Source organism: Pelophylax lessonae (assembly GCF_965119305.1).
Source record: "Pelophylax lessonae genome assembly, chromosome: 10".
Taxonomy (NCBI): Eukaryota; Metazoa; Chordata; class Amphibia; order Anura; family Ranidae; genus Pelophylax; species Pelophylax lessonae.
Window position 1 is genome coordinate 99,087,104 of NC_138777.1, and position 16,799 is coordinate 99,103,902.

The following is a 16,799-nucleotide window of genomic DNA, read 5'->3' on the forward strand; positions in this document are numbered from 1 at the left end:
GGTGTACTCACTTTTGTGAGATACTGTATATTTATTGCATGTCCACATAAGTGTCCTTCTACATTCTTTTCTGGTCATTTTTTTATTTAATGTTTTTTTCCTATAATTGGGGAAAAAAATGTACTGCTATGCATGATTCTACTTTTATACTTGAATATTAGCATTTTTTTTTTCAGTCCTTCTCTGTTTATTCTTGTTGTAAAACTGAAGCATGCTGCACTTTTCATCACGCATGTTCTGTTTAGCTGCCTTGTAGAACAGCATGCCTGTTGCCTTCATGGTTGTCATCATATATTTTTTTTTTTTTTATATTGTGAGTGGCAATGATGATCAGTGACCTTTCCAGTAGAGAAAGGAGGCTAGAAAGCATATGAAGGCTTACCACACAGATCAGCATATGAAGGCTTACCACACAGATCTTCTTCTTTTTTTTCTATTATCGTCTTTCTGAATGTGTATAGAATAATATAAGCAATGCTAATATGTTTTCTGAGTCCCTTCTGCATAAAGTCAGGTATTGGATAGCTCGACAACATTTAAACAGCAACGTTACAGTTTTGTGAAACTTTTATTTTCTAGCTCACCGATGTCCTTAAATGCTGATATTGCAGATGGCAACCCCGACTCAGACCATAAGCTATCACCAGCTTTACAGCAGAAGCCAAAGAAGGTAATAATTAATTGCATGTCAATTAGGTCTCAGACATTATTCCTGATTTATCCTTCAACAGGTATGATGGATAAAGGATACCGTGTTAGATGTATGTATATGTAGACATATTAGGACTTATTTCTTGTGTAGAGGCATACCTACAGGGGTCGCATATTGCGGCCCAGCCCCTTGCTGCATGAAGCCTGTGCGCCCCATCCCCCCCCCCCCATATACCAGGATAGGAGGAGCGGCAGGGGCAGCTTCATATAGAGGAATTGATCTCTCCATTTTCCCCCCTCCTGCAGGAGGGAGAGGAATGCCTGCAGGAGGGAGAGGAGGAAAAGCGGGCATTCAGCAGGTGCAACAGGAAAATCGAGAGATGGGTTCCTTTTTTTTTTTTTGCATCTGCCCCCGCCTCTCCTCCTATTTAGCTTCTTTCTAGTGAACCCCCCTCTCGTGCTGTCCCCAGCCCCCCTGAGCTCTTTCCGGCTCTCTTGGCTCCCTCCCTGGTACCCCGCAGCTCCGCTGGGTTCCCTCCTTCCATCTTCCTCTCTCCCTTTTCTGATTGGAGAGTCAGTGATCCATACCTATCACTGACAGTGTTCATTCAAAACTGGAACATAGTAAACTGTGTTGCAAGTACTTAACTATATACGACAAGGTAAGTGGCTTGCTGGCAATTATGTTGCTGAAAACTTGTCACTAGCAGCAGGATTGTCTTTTGACATCCTATCTATGAGCAGACACTAAAAGACGTTTGTGGTCAAATGTATTAACCCAGTAAAATGTATTCTGCGCTTTTCTCTGGTTTCATTTAGTGTTGTTACTGGTGCTTGACTTATCTGATGTCAAAGCTTAACACTAATTGTCATTCTAGTGGCCAACTTAAATACCTGATAATTAAGGGCACTCTCATTTTTACAGATGGGTGATGGTTGGGCTTAGCCATCAAAACTGAATGTAAATTAGAGAAGAGATATAAGAGTCTTGATGACTAATAAAAGCAGAAGTCATCATGTAGTGTCTATTTAGGTAGGAGATCTGATTTTTAATGTGTAACATTTAGTAGGGTTAGAGCAACATGTCATGCGATTTGACAGTCGTATCCCATTGCCAGCATAGGCACTGTTCAAATCTGTGCGATGCCAAATTTGCGGTGAAAAATTAGTACATTAACTACTTTTGACGATTTTGGGTGCGACTTAAATAGACATCTGTGCATGAAACTGAGATGCAGCTTTGAAATCGTGCAATTTCAGATGAAGTTGAACGATTTCAAAGCCGCTGTCAATGTGAATGGGGGCTTAAAGAGAAAAAATGACCTTGTAAAAATTGCAGAGATACCGTAGTTTAGGACCATCTAAATTCTATGCACTGCAGGTGAAGAGTAAGGGCCGATAAATCTCCTAGATGCATCACTACAGTACTACTAAAATATTTATACATACGCATAAATCATGTGTCTATAAGCTTGCTATTTATAGTAACTTTCCTATAGTAACTATTGTCAGTTCACGGTATGACTTCTGTTTGTGTAGAATCATCATATTAACTTATTGATTCAAATATCAAATGACAAGAGAGAGCATTGTAAGACTTCTTCCATTTGTCAAAAAAACAAACTCCATTAGCCAGACTAATTCACACCCAGGCTCTGTGCATAATGGGGGAAACTAAGAAAGAGATCCATAAGGAGCAATTTCCTTGCTGTAGTCAAGAAGCTCCCGTCCTCTTATAAGAGATAATTGTCTTTGAAGACTGTCGTGTTCATTTATTATTTATGGCTTATTAAAGAGGAAATTGCCAAAAGAAAACAAAGGGAGAGACTTTAGCTGGCCATACACTGATCAAAATTTGACTGGTTCAACAGGCGGGCTTTCCCCGCTCAACAGAAATTGATCCTTTTGATTGACTTTTGAATGCACATGCTGGAAATTTTTTCTCCATCAGCCAATGGGCTGAAGCCAGAGATCAGTGAATTCTGATAGCTGTGGGTGGCGCTGCCAGAATACAGTATCCCAGGAGCATGTATATTATTCCTCCATCCACCTCATTTGTGTGCATGGAGGAATCTGTTATTTATTTTTTTAATTCAGTCTGGTGGCTAAACAAAAAAGAAGTGTATTGCCAACTTTAGGTCACTATATCTATTCAAAGTAGCTTCCTAACTCACTTTTATTTATCTTATGTCGTTTATTTATATATATATATAATATATATAGTGAAACCTTGGATTGTGAGCAGAATTTGTTCTGGAAACTTGCTTGTAATCCAAAGCACTCTTATATCAAAGCGAATTTCCCCATAAGAAATATTGGAAACTCAGATGATTCCTTCCATAATCATTTATTCATAAGCCTTTCAGTTTATAGTCCATATAAAAAGATTATAGCAATATGATTGGTTGTGTAACCATAAAATGTCCATTCACAAAATACAGCCTCCACAAAGGAATTAGAAGCAAAATCCAGCAGGAGCTACAGAGTATAAAAGAGAAGAGAGGCGCCTCTAAGTGTAGCAATTTGGTTACATTTAATGAAGGTTCAACATTTAGGACCTCACATGGTTGATGAATAAAACAGGCACATCTAAGAATGCAGGCATCCGGGGTAAAGCTGTCCACATAGACCATCCTCTGCACCGCAGGCTCTCACCGCCGTCAGTCTGTAATCGTGACTGGGTACTGCAGTAAAGCGATCTGAAAGTGAGGCTTGAAGCACTCGTGGAGCGCAGCATGGAAGGAATGAGGACGATGGTTTATGTGGACAGATTTAATCATCAACCATGTGAGTTGCTAAATATTGTACCTTCACTAAATATAACCATATTGCTAAACTTAGAGGCGCTTCTCTTCTCTTTTATACTCAGTTGTGACATGACGCTACTTGTATATCAATACATCGGTTGAATATCAAGTCAAATTTTTTTTCAAAATTTGCTTGTCTTGCAAAGCGCTCTCAAACCGAGTTACTCTCAAACCAAGGTTTTACTGTGTATATATAAATAAGTGTTTTTTTTTTCTATTGAATAATTATTGGTTGACTGTGAGTTAAAGCGGAGTTCCGGCCACAAAATCGACATAATCGATTTTGGGCCATCCGCTTGCTCTTGGTCACCTGAAAAAGAAATGGATAGTTACGATTTTTTTTTTGTTTACTTACCTTGTTATTGCAGAAAAATATACTCACCTTTCTTCCACTTCCTCCCTCTGCGGCCACGGCCCACTCCTTCACTTCCTCTTTGCATTGATTCCTGGGAGCTGAACGTCATCGCTCCCAGGAATCAATGCGCCTGCGCCGGTCCCACTCATCACTTCCATGGCGCCTCATTCCCTGCTAAACAGCTTCTGGGCATGCCCAGAAGCTGTGGAAGAATGACGCACCCGCACCGGAAGTGACGAGCGGGGCCGGTGCAGGCGCATTCTGGGAGAAGAGGACACGGAAGAGGACGCGCTGGCTTCAGCTGCCCACATCCGAGATGGCAGCGCTGGAGAAGAAATTTTCAAGGTAAGTATTTCTTCTAAAAGGTAAGTACGACCCGAGACAGTACAGAGGCTATCCATTGTGGAATGTACTAGCCCTGACTGTCCCGGGGGTATTTTTAGCTAAATTTCACCCCCGTGGCCAGAAATCCGCTTTAACAAGATTTTGAAATAGTTATAGCAACACCTTAAGTCTCCCCTTTTGGTTTCCCTTGCCTATTTGTTTATTGGAGTTGTTTTTTTTTTTTTTCATTGTTTAGTGTGCTTCATTGTGGGGATCTCTCTTGTTTAACCACTTGCCGACTGCCTGCCACAGATATACTGCGGCAGACTAGCTCGGCTGCGCAAACCGACCCCCATTAGGCAGCGAGGAAGCCGTTCCACAGGGCCGGCAGCTGCGATTTCCGCTGGGCACCCGCGATCGCTCCCCGTGAAGAGAGAGAGTGACAGTCAGCTGTTGTAAACACAGCAGACCATTGTTCTCTTTGGAATGAATGCAGAGCGCCTGTGATCCTCCTTTTTAGGATCACAGGTCTATGTGTTGATTCCACAAGTCCCTCTCCCATACAGTTAGAAAACGCTCCTCAAGGCTCACACTTAACCCTTTGATTACCCCTGGGTTAACCCCTTCCCAGTGTCATTATTACAGTAACAGTGCATATTTTTAGCACTCATTACTGTAGTAATGTCACTGGTCCCTTCAAAAGTGTCAAAAATGTCAGTTAGGAGTCCGATCTGTCCGCCGCAATGTCGCAGTCCTGCTAAAAATAGCGGATCGCCACCCTTCCTAGTAAAAAATAAATAAATAAAAATTACATCAATCTTTTCCCTATTTTGTAGACGCGATAACTTTTGCACAAACCAATAAAAATATTGATTTTTTTTTTTTACCAAAAATATGTAGCAGAACACAAATTGGCCTAAAATGATGAAAAAATTAGATTTTTACATTTTTTTTAAATTGGGAATGTTATATAGCAGAATGTGAAAAATTGTTTTTTTTTTTTCAGAATTGTTGCTCTTTTTTTTGTTTACAGTGCAAAAAATAAAAATCGCACAGGTGAATAAATACCACCAAAAGAAAAAAAAAAGAACATCAATTTTATTTGGGTACAGCCCTGCACGACCGCGCAATTGTTTGTTAAATTAACGCAGTGCCGAATCCCAAAAAATGGCCTGGTCATTAGGGGAGTAAAACCTTTCAGTCCAGAAGTGGTTAATAGCAAAGAGGAACCTCACTCCACGGACGCCCCCATTTTTTCCCTCATACCGGTTATTCAGGGTTGTCCTCAATTCACATTCTCCCCTACCCAACAAATCAAGCAATGCCTTGCTGCTCAGGTGCCGCAGCCCTGGTCCTGCATCATCTTTTGATATGACAGAGAAGAGAGGAATGCAGGGAATTTAAAGTAGCTCTCAGGAGTAAAGGCCATTTGTTACCTGTTATTGGATGATGAGTAATTGCTTTTTTATTTCGTTTAGAAGAAGAAGAAGAAAAAGAAGAAAAGCAACAAAATCTCACCAGAAGATGCAAACAAACCTGCTGGTCATGATGGGCTTAGCCTTCCTATTCATGAGGAGAATGGTATGGCAGATAAGCGGTTAAGGGCCTAATTTATCTTATACAACGAATGTGTTGCCATTATAGCTAATTGGATCCAAACTTGAGCTGATGTTTTACTATAAAATAGGAAATTACATTGATTGCTATGTAGCCAAGGCACACAAATCTATCTTGCTATTTTGAGGCACAGTGTGGCTAGTAGATTGCTGTTGAGTATATAGACAGAAGATTGCTTGAAGGTATTTTCCTTTTTAGATTATGTCCCTTGCGGTTGTTTTGTACATGGCTTCTCTGCAGAGCCTCTGTGTCAGTTCTTAAAGCCAAACTAAATTCGATCAAACTTGCCTCCCTCGCTGTTCAGTGTTTTCGACGATCTTGATTGGCCGATAACTCCCATGTGCTGTATGCACATGGGAGTTATTTATCCCTGCATTAAGGCATGCTAAAAGTGTACCCTGAGCTGTGCATGCACTGCTTAGTGCATGTTGAGAAGAAAAATTGCTGGCAGGCAGAGGAGGAGCTTTTATGGCAAGCCTCTTCTGCAGTAAAAGCCTACTTACCAGCAATGGTTTACTCTAATGACTATAGTTCTGCTTGAAGAATGAGAACTTTATTGATCCAGTTGCAATTCATCCTCAAATTTCACAGCAGAACAGAAGCCATTCTCTTAGCAGTTCAGTTCTCTACTCTACCCTTCCCAGAGCACCTATTCTGTATATACAGTGGGTACGGAAAGTATTCAGACCCCCTTAAATTTTTCACTCTTTGTTATATTGCAGCCATTTGCTAAAATCATTTAAGTTCATTCTTCTTCCTCATGAATGTACACATAGCACCCCATACTGACAGAAAAACACAGAATTGTTGACATTGTTGCAGATTTATTAAAAAAGAAAAACTGAAATATCACATGGTCCTAAGTATTCAGACCCTTTGCTGTGACACTCATATATTTAACTCAGGTGCTTTCCATTTCTTATGATCATCCTTGAGATGGTTCTACACCTTCATTTGAGTCCAGATGTGTTTGATTATACTGATTGGACTTGATTAGGAAAGCCACACACCTGTCTATATAATGCCCCGTACACACGTGCAGATTATCTGCAGACTTTTGTCTGCAGACTTACCAAAACCATATAATATGAGGTCAAACCTAAACACTTTCAATTTGTATGCAATCCGGCAGGCCCTCGCACTACATAGAAAAGGTAAGTCTGCAGACAAAAGTCTGCAGATAATCTGCACGTGTGTACAGGGCATAAGACCTTCCAGATCACAATGCATGTCAGAGCAAATGAGAATCATGAGGTCAAAGGAACTGCCTGAAGAGCTCAGAGACAGAATTGTGGAAAGGCACAGATCTGGCCAAGGTTACAAAAAGATTTCTGCTGCACTTAAGGTTCCTAAGAGCACAGTGGCCTCCATAATCCTCAAATGGAAGACGTTTGGGACGACCAGAACCCTTCCTAGAGCTGGCCGTCCGGCCAAACTGAGCTATCGGGGGGAGAAGAGCCTTGGTGAGAGAGGTAAAGAAGAACCCAAAGATCACTGTGGCTGAGCTCCAGAGATGCAGTCAGGAGATGGGAGAAAGTTGTAGAAAGTCAACCATCACTGCAGCCCTCCACCAGTCGGAGCTTTATGGCAGAGTGGCCCGACGGAAGCCTCTCCTCAGTGTAAGACACATGAAAGCCTGCATGGAGTTTGCTAAAAAACACCTGAAGGACTCCAAGATGGTGAGAAATAAGATTCTCTGGTCTGATGAGACCAAAATAGAACTTTTTGGCCTTAATTCTAAGCGGTATGTGTGGAGAAAACCAGGCACTGCTCATCACCTGTCCAATACAGTCCCAACAGTGAAGCATGGTGGTGGCAGCATCATGCTGTGGGGGTGTTTTTCAGCTGCAAGGACAGGACGACTGGTTGCAATCGAGGGAAAGATGAATGCGGCCAAGTACAGGGATATCCTGGACAAAAACCTTCTCCAGAGTGCTCTGGACCTCAGACTGGGCCGAAGGTTTACCTTCCAACAAGACAATGACCCTAAGCACACAGCTAAAATAACGAAGGAGTGGCTTCACAACAACTCCGTGACTGTTCTTGAATGGCCCAGCCAGAGCCCTGACTTAAACCCAATTGAGCATCTCTGGAGAGACCTAAAAATGGCTGTCCACCAACATTTACCATCCAACCTGACAGAACTGGAGAGGATCTGCAAGGAGGAATGGCAGAGGATCCCCAAATCCAGGTGTGAAAGACTTGTTGCATCTTTCCCAAAAATACTCCTGGCTGTATTAGATCAAAAGGGGGCTTCTTTTTTTCTTTTTTAATAAATCTGCAACAATGTCAACAATTCTGTGTTTTTCTGTCAGTATGGGGTGCTATGTGTACATTCATGAGGAAGAAAAATGAACTTAAATTATTTTAGCAAATGGCTGCAATATAACAAAGAGTGAAAAATTTAAGGGGGTCTGAATACTTTCCGTACCCACTGTAGATTAGAGTTTAGAAGCCTTCTCTTGCTAAGTCAGCCTAAGAGAGCAGAGTCTGAGGACTTGAATGACTGCGTACTTGGAGGTTGAATTGCCTTACAGTGCCATAAGTTAAAGAAGTCAGTGAGGGCTTGTTTAAAGTTCAGATACTGCTTATTAGGAATTAATAAATATCTGGAGGTCCATAGCCTAACCAGAGATTTAATTTAGGTCATTTGAACATGTTATATGCATGATAAAGGCTTGCTGCACACATTGTGTATGATGCTAAGATTTCTCAGGTGTATAACGCTAAGATTTCTCCTATTGAAGCATTATTAAAGGTCATTTTTGTTTAATTTTTTTATTACCCCCTTGCCACTGCCTATATGCATATATGCGGCCCTACTAAAGGGGGTCGTCTTCCATGAGTCTGCAAATATGCGTACATCTGTTTGTGCTGGGAAAGCGCTCCTATCACAGAGACCAACCTCTCACTGAGAGCTCTGGGTCTTGTACGAACGATCGGGACATCGGAGGCCCAGTTCCCAAATACCTGATCGCTGTGATAGCCTTTGATTGGCTATCACAGTGATCAGTCACTGTGCAGCCTGCCCCCATGTTTTTTTCTTCTCCACTAAATGGAGCGAAAGATACTTTGTATCTTTTTCTCCCTGCCAGAGGAGGAAAATGTAAACGAACAAAAAGTGTGTAAAAAATAAATAAATAATAAAATAGATATATCAGGGTTGGATCTAGGTAAGGCTCAGGGTATTTTAGGTAGGATAAAAAAAAATTAGTCAAAGTGTCAGTGTGTTTTAGGTAATGTAAAAAAAGAATAAAAAATGTGCGCCATTGTTTCTGGGCCGTACTATGGGTTCAAACAACAAAGATTATACACAGGTGGTATTGCTGCGATCATCAGGAGCAGGAGAATTTATTTTGCATAGTTTTTTGGCAGTAGGTTATGGTAATAGCAACAAATCCACAGCTAAATTTAAAAAAAAAAATGTTTTTTTTCATTTTTACTAGTTGTTTAGGCCAGTTTTCCCGATGCATAAAAAAAATCAGGAGATATCCATTTCTATTTACCGCCAAATTAAAGTCCAATTTGTCCTGGAAAAAAAAAAAAGGTTGATTTACTAAAACTGAAGAGTTCAAAATCTGGGTCAGCTCTGCATAGAAACCAATCAGCTTTTTGTCTAAGCTTAATTGGACAAGCTGAAATTAGAAACTAATTGGCTACCATGCACAGCTGCACCAGATTTTGCACTCTCCAGTTTTAGTAAATTAACCTCAATGTATAAGCCACTTGGAAGCAGGTGTGATAATATGTACAGTTCTACTAACCCATATCAACGTTGCAAAACTGTGTTTCGGTGTTAGGATTTTTTTTACCCTCTGTCATGAAGGGGTTAAAATAAAAAAACATGTTATACTCACCCGCTCTGTGCAGTGTATTGCACAGAGCGGGCTAAAACCTTCTCTTCTAGGGTCCCCTGGGCTTTTGGTTCCTCCTCTTCTGTGTCTGCCCCCGTAGCAAGCGCTTGTAGACTTAGGCAGGCCATATATGGTGCAAATTTCTTTCCTGCAACCACGGGTTGAAGACAGTGATTATAGCTAGCAGCTATAGCGGCCACTAGCGATAAACATAAGTAAATCTGGCAGACTGGTTGTACCCGAGTTGATCAACTTAGTACATTCATCCTGCCCATACACGGTTTGAATCTCGGCCGGTTCAGCAGAATGGCTTGGTCTCACACACCGCTCCCCCTTAAAGGATTTGATTGAATATTACCTTTTTAACCACTTTACCACCGGAGGATTTTGCTGTCTTCCGTCCAGGCCACTTTTTGAGATTCGGCGCTGTGCGACTTCAACTGACAATTGCGCGGTCGTGCGACGCCGTACCCAAACGAAATGTACGTCCTTTTTTTCCCATAAACAGAGCTTTCTTTTGGTGGTATTTGATCACCTGTGCAATTTTTTACTTTTTGCGCTATAAACAAAAAAAGAGCGTTTATTTTGAAAAAATAACAATATTTTTAACATTTTTTTATATGAAATTCCCCCCAAAAAAGATGTAAAAACCAATTTTTTTAAAAATTTTTGGCCAATTTGTTTTCTGCTACCTATGTTTGGTAAAAAAAAATCGCAATAAGCGTATTTTGATTGGTTTGCGCAAAAGTTATTGCGTTTACTAACAAAGGGAAAGATTTCTGTCATTTTTGGTGTTTTTTTTTTAACGCGTAATGGCGGCGATCTGCGATTTTTTTTTTGCGGGACTGCGACATTGCGGCGGACAGATCGGACCCTTGACTGACATTTTTGACACTTTTGGGGGTACCAGTGACATTACTGCAGTAATCAGTGCTATATATATGCACTGTTACTGTAAAAATGACACTGGCAGTGAAGGGGTTAATTTTATTGGAGAGGGAGGGGTTAATGTATGCCTGGTGCTTACTGACGTGTAGGGGGGGAGGTGACTGAGTGAGTCATGGACAGATCGGATGTCCAGCTATGCTGAACAGTCCGATCTGTCACTCCCTGTCACTATGGAGATCCGCCCGCTGTGTTTACACACAGCGGGCGGATCTCCAGACTCGATCCCCGACGATCGGGTAAGAGCAGCGGCGATCGCCGCTGCTCCTCCCCTGGCCCGACTCCCGCTGTGAATGAAAACAGCGGGAGCGAGCCTCCGGCGGCGCGCAAGCGCCGCCCAGAAGGGGGAGTGTCTGACGACGTAGTATTACGTCGTCAGACGATAACGAGCCACTCTGCCGCAGTAATATTACTGTGAGCAGAGGTAAAGTGGTTAATTGTACTGACGGCTACAAAGCAGAGAGAAATTGTTGGCCTGATAATTTTCAAGATAAATTAGGGGCTCATTTATACAGCAATGGTATGACTGCACCACAACCATACTGCTGCTTTTAAAAAAGAATTAAAGCACTGCACGTTTATAAAGGACACCAATAGGTTTTACAAATGTGATACTTTGCACTCCTCTGGCTTTGGGACTCTAAAGCAGGAGTACGAAATTAAAGTTATGTATCTGTAGTGATATTCGCTCTCTGGTATAAATGAGCCCCTTAATGGTGTTTTCTACTAAAGCCAGTGAGAAGTTGCTTTCATTTTCCCCTATAAATTAGAAAATTTTGTTTTCATATGCAACATACTGATCAAGAGTGCCTAACAGAGGAGGGTTTGGCCTTTGATGTACAGATAACCATAGTGTTAATATATTGCTACTTTTTAATGCAGTTGTGTAATCTGTTTTAACCATAAACATAAATTATTATTATTTTTTTTTTTTTCAGAACTTCCAGTCTCACCAGCACCTCCAAGCTTGGCCAGTAATTCCCCAAATTTCCCAGCACGATCTTTGCCAGTCTTGGCGCCCATCCATCCGATTCAAGCAGCAGGACCTCCTGCAGAATACCATTCTGACTCTGCTGAGTCGATGGAGGAAATTCCTGTTGCCCAAACTCATCTTGGCAGCTCCTCCATGACTGAAAACCTCTTTCTTACCCCAAGGAGTCCCAGAGACTTAACAAACGAATGTGAGCATGGACTGAGGCAGAACTGGCCTGTGACTGCACAGAAGTTTGAGCTTCTTCCAAAGGTTCCCACTGTTTTTGTCAGTGAGAGCAGCGGAGAACTTTTATCCACTAGAAGCATGGTTGAACCCAAAGCACAGGACACTCACTGTACACAGTACAATAAGATGTGGGTGGCAAAGGGAAAAGGAGGAGAGCAGGTTCTTTCCATCTCTAATGCTGAAGTTTCACCCTCCATCAATACTAACCGGTAGTTTAATCTTCTTTTATATGAAGATTTTTACTCATTTATTCTTAATAAATTCTTTTTGATATTGTATCTTTAGTAGTTGTAATTTATTAAACAATTTACCACTTTTTTTTTTTTTTTTTTTATTAAATGAAAATTGGTGGTATAAAAAAAACAGCATATTTTGTACAAATATACCAAAAAGGGTATTTCTAAAGATACATTTAGATACAAATAATAGGGGAATAATAAAAGGGTTCATAAAACCTTAACATAGAAGGCAAAGCAATGCTATGACTTGAATAAAGAATGCAAATATCCATATAAAGAGCCATTGATAGAGTGAAGAGTGAATGACTGATCAATTAAGAGCAGTTTTAGCATTAGTAAACCGCCAAAAAATTATTTTTTTTAAATGTCCCCTGCAAAATAATAACATGATGTGCTAGTATGCATTGCATACTAATTCATTATGAAAGACTTACCTTGAAAGGAAGCCCTCCAGCAGCTCGCTGTTACTGCTGACATGGCTTCTATCTTAACCCAGTTTTCCTTCTGGATTTGTGGGCTTCGGCAGTCTGACTGGCCCGAACCCGATGACGTCACTTACGCGCATATGCACAGGAGGCACGGCTGCGGCACAGCTCTCTCAATGGACAGTGTCACCGGCTGCTACTATAGTAAATGCCTGCTAAACGGGAAATATTTACTGTACCTACTGGTAAGCCTTTTTTTAGGCTTACCTGTAGGTAAAAGTAACCAAGGTAGGCTTAACTACCACTTTAATGTGGGACTATCTAATGTTCAGTAAGTTGAAGAAGGCCATTATAATATTCAAACCAGGGATCCCATTTAGTGTTCTAAAAAGACAGAATTGTATAGAGTGTATTATTTCCAAATGACAAATTAAGTATACTTTCACTTTCAAATATGTAATGGGAACTGAGGAAGATTTCCAATGACTAGCTATAAGCCAGTGTATAGAAATGCAAATGGTGTGGATAAGTCTCATATGAGGGATAGAAATCTCTGGGATAGGAGTGAAAAGTAAACAATTGGCTAAGGTAAGGTGGATAGGGTTACCAGTTATAGTTGTAGAAAAAAACTTCCAATGTAGGCCAAGTATGTGATATCTTCTCACAATCTCATAAATAATGGGGGGGCAGAGCCTGGGAAAGGACACCCTCTGAAACAGGCAGGAGAAACTGATGGAAAGATAGAATGCCAATACACATTTTAAATGGAATCGGCTTATAAATAAATATATCATCCTAGTATTTTGTCATTACTTTAACATGGGATGAGATTAAGTAGTTGTTAACTTTTTAAATTGGACTTTACTGCAAAAATACAGCAACAGTATAATTTTTCAAAAATGCTCCACCATTTATCTTTTTAAAGCGGTCCTTGAACCCCTGTCAGTTGGCTTTGCTTTAACTGAGATTAAGTTACGTGTCTGTTGAAGGCAGAAGGAAGCCTTTACTCAGTCTCCTCTTCCCCAGGGAGGAAGATTGCAACATTGTAACTTTGTAGCAAGTCCCCTACTACTATGACTTAACAGAACAGCATAACATAGTAGAACACTGAAGGCTTGAAGATAAAGATAGTTTTACATTTAGGTTTAAAACGTGAACTTAAAACCCGCGCTAAAATTATATTATATAGAAAAGTGCTACCTGAAGCTGCTGCCCACTTAGGTAAAAAACCAAGATGAGATGAAAATATTATGACAGCACTACCAGGAAAGTAATAAATAATTAAATGTAGTCCTCAAATAGTGATCAATATAAAGTGCACTTGATGATAAATATGACAATAAAAATTAATATATATCACAATGTAAAGTGCAAAATGCTTCATGCTAAAATATGACCATAAAAATTAATATGTATCACAATATAAAGTGCAATAAACAGAATGCTAAGTGTTAAAGTGATTCAGTGCAAAGTAAAGTGCAGTCCAAAATTATAAGTCCATTAGTGCATTCAAATGCAGTGCTGGACAAAAGGTGCTTAAGGTGCTCCACACTGTGGTAAAAAGTGCTCCAAATGGCCCCTTTTGGGGATCCACTCACCAGATGTTATAGGTAATCAAGCCTTAACAACCATGGACTCTCCAACACAGCCCTGTGGATGGATGGATCTGTATGTCACCAGACGAGCCTCCAACCTTTACTAATGGTCCCCCTTGATTATATATTCAAAAGGAAGGGAAGGAGCCAAACATAGTGAAGCCCGCAGCAACTTTTATTAAATGTAATAACAAGTAAAAAACTACTCACAAGCATAAATAGGATAGACGGCGTTATAAGAACCACCTGAGATGTAGCATGCGTCCACTTCCGCGATCGCTATCCGGCTTGCGTTCCACGAGATGGAGGAAGTGACACTGTGTGGTATGCCGTCAACAGGAAGTGCGTTGACGCATTTCGCCCGCCTTAATGGGCGTTTTCATAGACATCCTTTACTCAGTCTCCTCTTCCCCAGGGAGGAAGATTGCAACATTGTAACATTGCAACATTGTAACTTTGTAGCAAGTCCCCTACTACTATGACTTAACAGAACAGCATAACATAGTAGAACACTGAAGGCTTGAAGATAAAGATAGTTTTACATTTGCTGATTTCATAAGGCCCCTTTCACACTAGCGGACTGATTGGGTCCGTCTGTCTGATTTTCAGGCGGACCCATTTAGATGACTGTGGCGATGAACCTCTAGTGACTGACTCCTGGACTTCCTCTTCCTTTCTGATCGCCGCATGACTGGGGTGGTGAGTGATTGTGGGGATATTCCTCTCTGCTATAGCAGCGATTCAGCTGTGCTGGGACTTGTAGTGCCGCTAGCGCGGCGGGGGTCACTTAGCAGTGTGTTTTTTTTTTTTTTTTTTTTTTTACTAATTTTGCCCTCTGGTTCTCTGACTAACATGGAGTCCCTGGAGCAAATTTCACCCCCTGATCCAATCTCATAGGCAACGGGCCCTTCTGGGTCCCAGTCCACCCTGTGTGCAATGGCGGCGGCTCTAGAGTCCTTAGTGTCTAAGGTTGATATGGCCCTGCATAAGAGAACCAGCAAAAAGCATCCACCGCCTTCACCTGCCTCCTCTGTCTCCACAGAGTCTGAGTCTGATCTGGCCGCCACGGACGTGAGTCACCCTTCCGGGTCTGCTTCCAAGCACCCTGAGTTCTCTGATAGTGAGGATGACTCCTCTTCCACTACAGCCGTGCATGAAAAAGCGCCGGTGGATGCACTGATTTATCAGTGCCAAAAAACTTTAAAAATGGAGGATGCAGCTGCGGCTGCATCAGGGGCACCAGGCACCTTTTGGTACCCGCAAATCCTCTAAAGCGGCAAAGGTTTTACCTTTTCCAGCTTATTTTGACAAAATTGACGCAAATCAGTGGAGTTGCCCTAAACGCAATGTGGTGGTTCCTAAGTGTTTCGCTAGGAAGTACCAATTTGAAGAGTCCCTGTTAAAAAAGAGGACGGTCCCATCTGTGGTGGACTCTCCGGTTTCCTGATTAAACAAATCCACTCTGATTCTCATGGAGGAGACTCCGGCTTTTAAGGACCCTTTAGATAGGAAGGCGGAGACCTTGGACCGGCAAATGTTTACTATGGCCGGTTCGGTTCTTAGGCCAGTGTTCACCATTGCCTTGGTGTCCCAGACCTTGACGGTGTGGGCTAAGCTTTTGCGCCAGGACCTGGAGGTGGAACAGCTTCCCCATGTCTTTGCGGAGCTGGCGGACCAGTTGGTCCAGGGGCTGCAGTTTCTCTGTGACTCCTCTGTGGATGCGGCTCCCTTAGTTTCTAGGGTATCTGTGACAGCAGTGGTCCTTCGGCGCATGATATGCCTGAAACGCTGGTCTGCGGAACAAACTTCCAAAAAGGCCTTGGCGGATCTCCCCTTTGTGGGGGATCTCCAGTTTGGGTCTTCCCTGGATGAAATCATGAAGGGAATCACAGGAGGGAAGAGTACTCTCCTCCCACAGGCTTCCAGGGGCAAAGGGTCTAGTTGCAGATGTGGTCCTTTTTTCTCAGCTCATAGGCAGTTTTTTCATACCTCGGGGTCTCAAGAGAAAAGATCCAAATTTGTTCGTACTTCCAGACCTGCAGACAAACCCTCTTCTGCCTGAAGGGGTGCCCTCACCCGTATCTGGAGTGGGGAGATGTCTTTGCTTCTTTCTGGACCAGTGGACCTCCCTGATTCAAGACAGGTGGGTCCATGACTTGATTCGGTCTGGCTACAAGATCCAATTTCTTATCCACCAGAGAGGTTTTTTTCCTTCCAACCTGTGTTTATCCCTAGAGCGCCTGCATGGTCTCTTCGGGGCATTACAAGATTTGCTACTGCAAGTGGTGATGGTACCAGTTATAAAACGTTTTATAATTTGTTTGTTCTCGGGGGGTTTAGGGAACCAGATGTGCATCTATTTGCACCCAGGTTCAACAACAAACTGGACAGGTTTGTGTGTCGAACCAGGGATTCTCAGGCATTTGTGGTAGAGGCACTAGTGATGGACAAACATCTGGGACGGTTCACGAACGAAAAGGGTCCCATTCATTTTAATGGCAGGCGAACATGAAAAACCTCCAGGTCATATTTGCAGCCACAAAATACTTACTAGCTGTGCACACATAGTCTCACAACATGGACACTGACATACCAGAAGTATTAAGCGAATCTGCCATCGACAAGCATTCTTTTTTTATGATAAAGAAGTAAGTACAGGCCCCAAAAATTGGCCAACAGCAAAGAACTTTGTATTCTGTGGCTGGAGGCACATTAGGCATTCACAGGATGCAGAAGTAAGTGTCGGCCATTACAGGCCCCAAAAAATT

At 41.8% G+C, this 16,799-nt stretch overlaps 1 protein-coding gene across 5 annotated transcripts in view; it reads left to right on the forward strand.

The window, feature by feature from the left end:
* Positions 1-12,047, forward strand: part of ZDHHC1 (zDHHC palmitoyltransferase 1) — an 82,950-nt gene extending 70,903 nt beyond the window's left edge. For 4 of the 5 annotated variants that reach the window (XM_082270921.1, XM_082270920.1, XM_082270922.1 and 1 more), the window contains 3 exons: positions 580-670; positions 5,619-5,718; positions 11,492-12,047. In XM_082270921.1, the coding sequence (XP_082127047.1) occupies positions 580-670; positions 5,619-5,718; positions 11,492-11,985 (685 nt within the window). In that variant the 3' untranslated portion in view covers positions 11,986-12,047. The remainder of the gene's footprint in view (positions 1-579; positions 671-5,618; positions 5,719-11,491) is intronic. The other variant, XM_082270924.1, reaches the window with a different exon arrangement.
* The last annotated feature ends 4,752 nt before the right edge of the window (positions 12,048-16,799 follow it).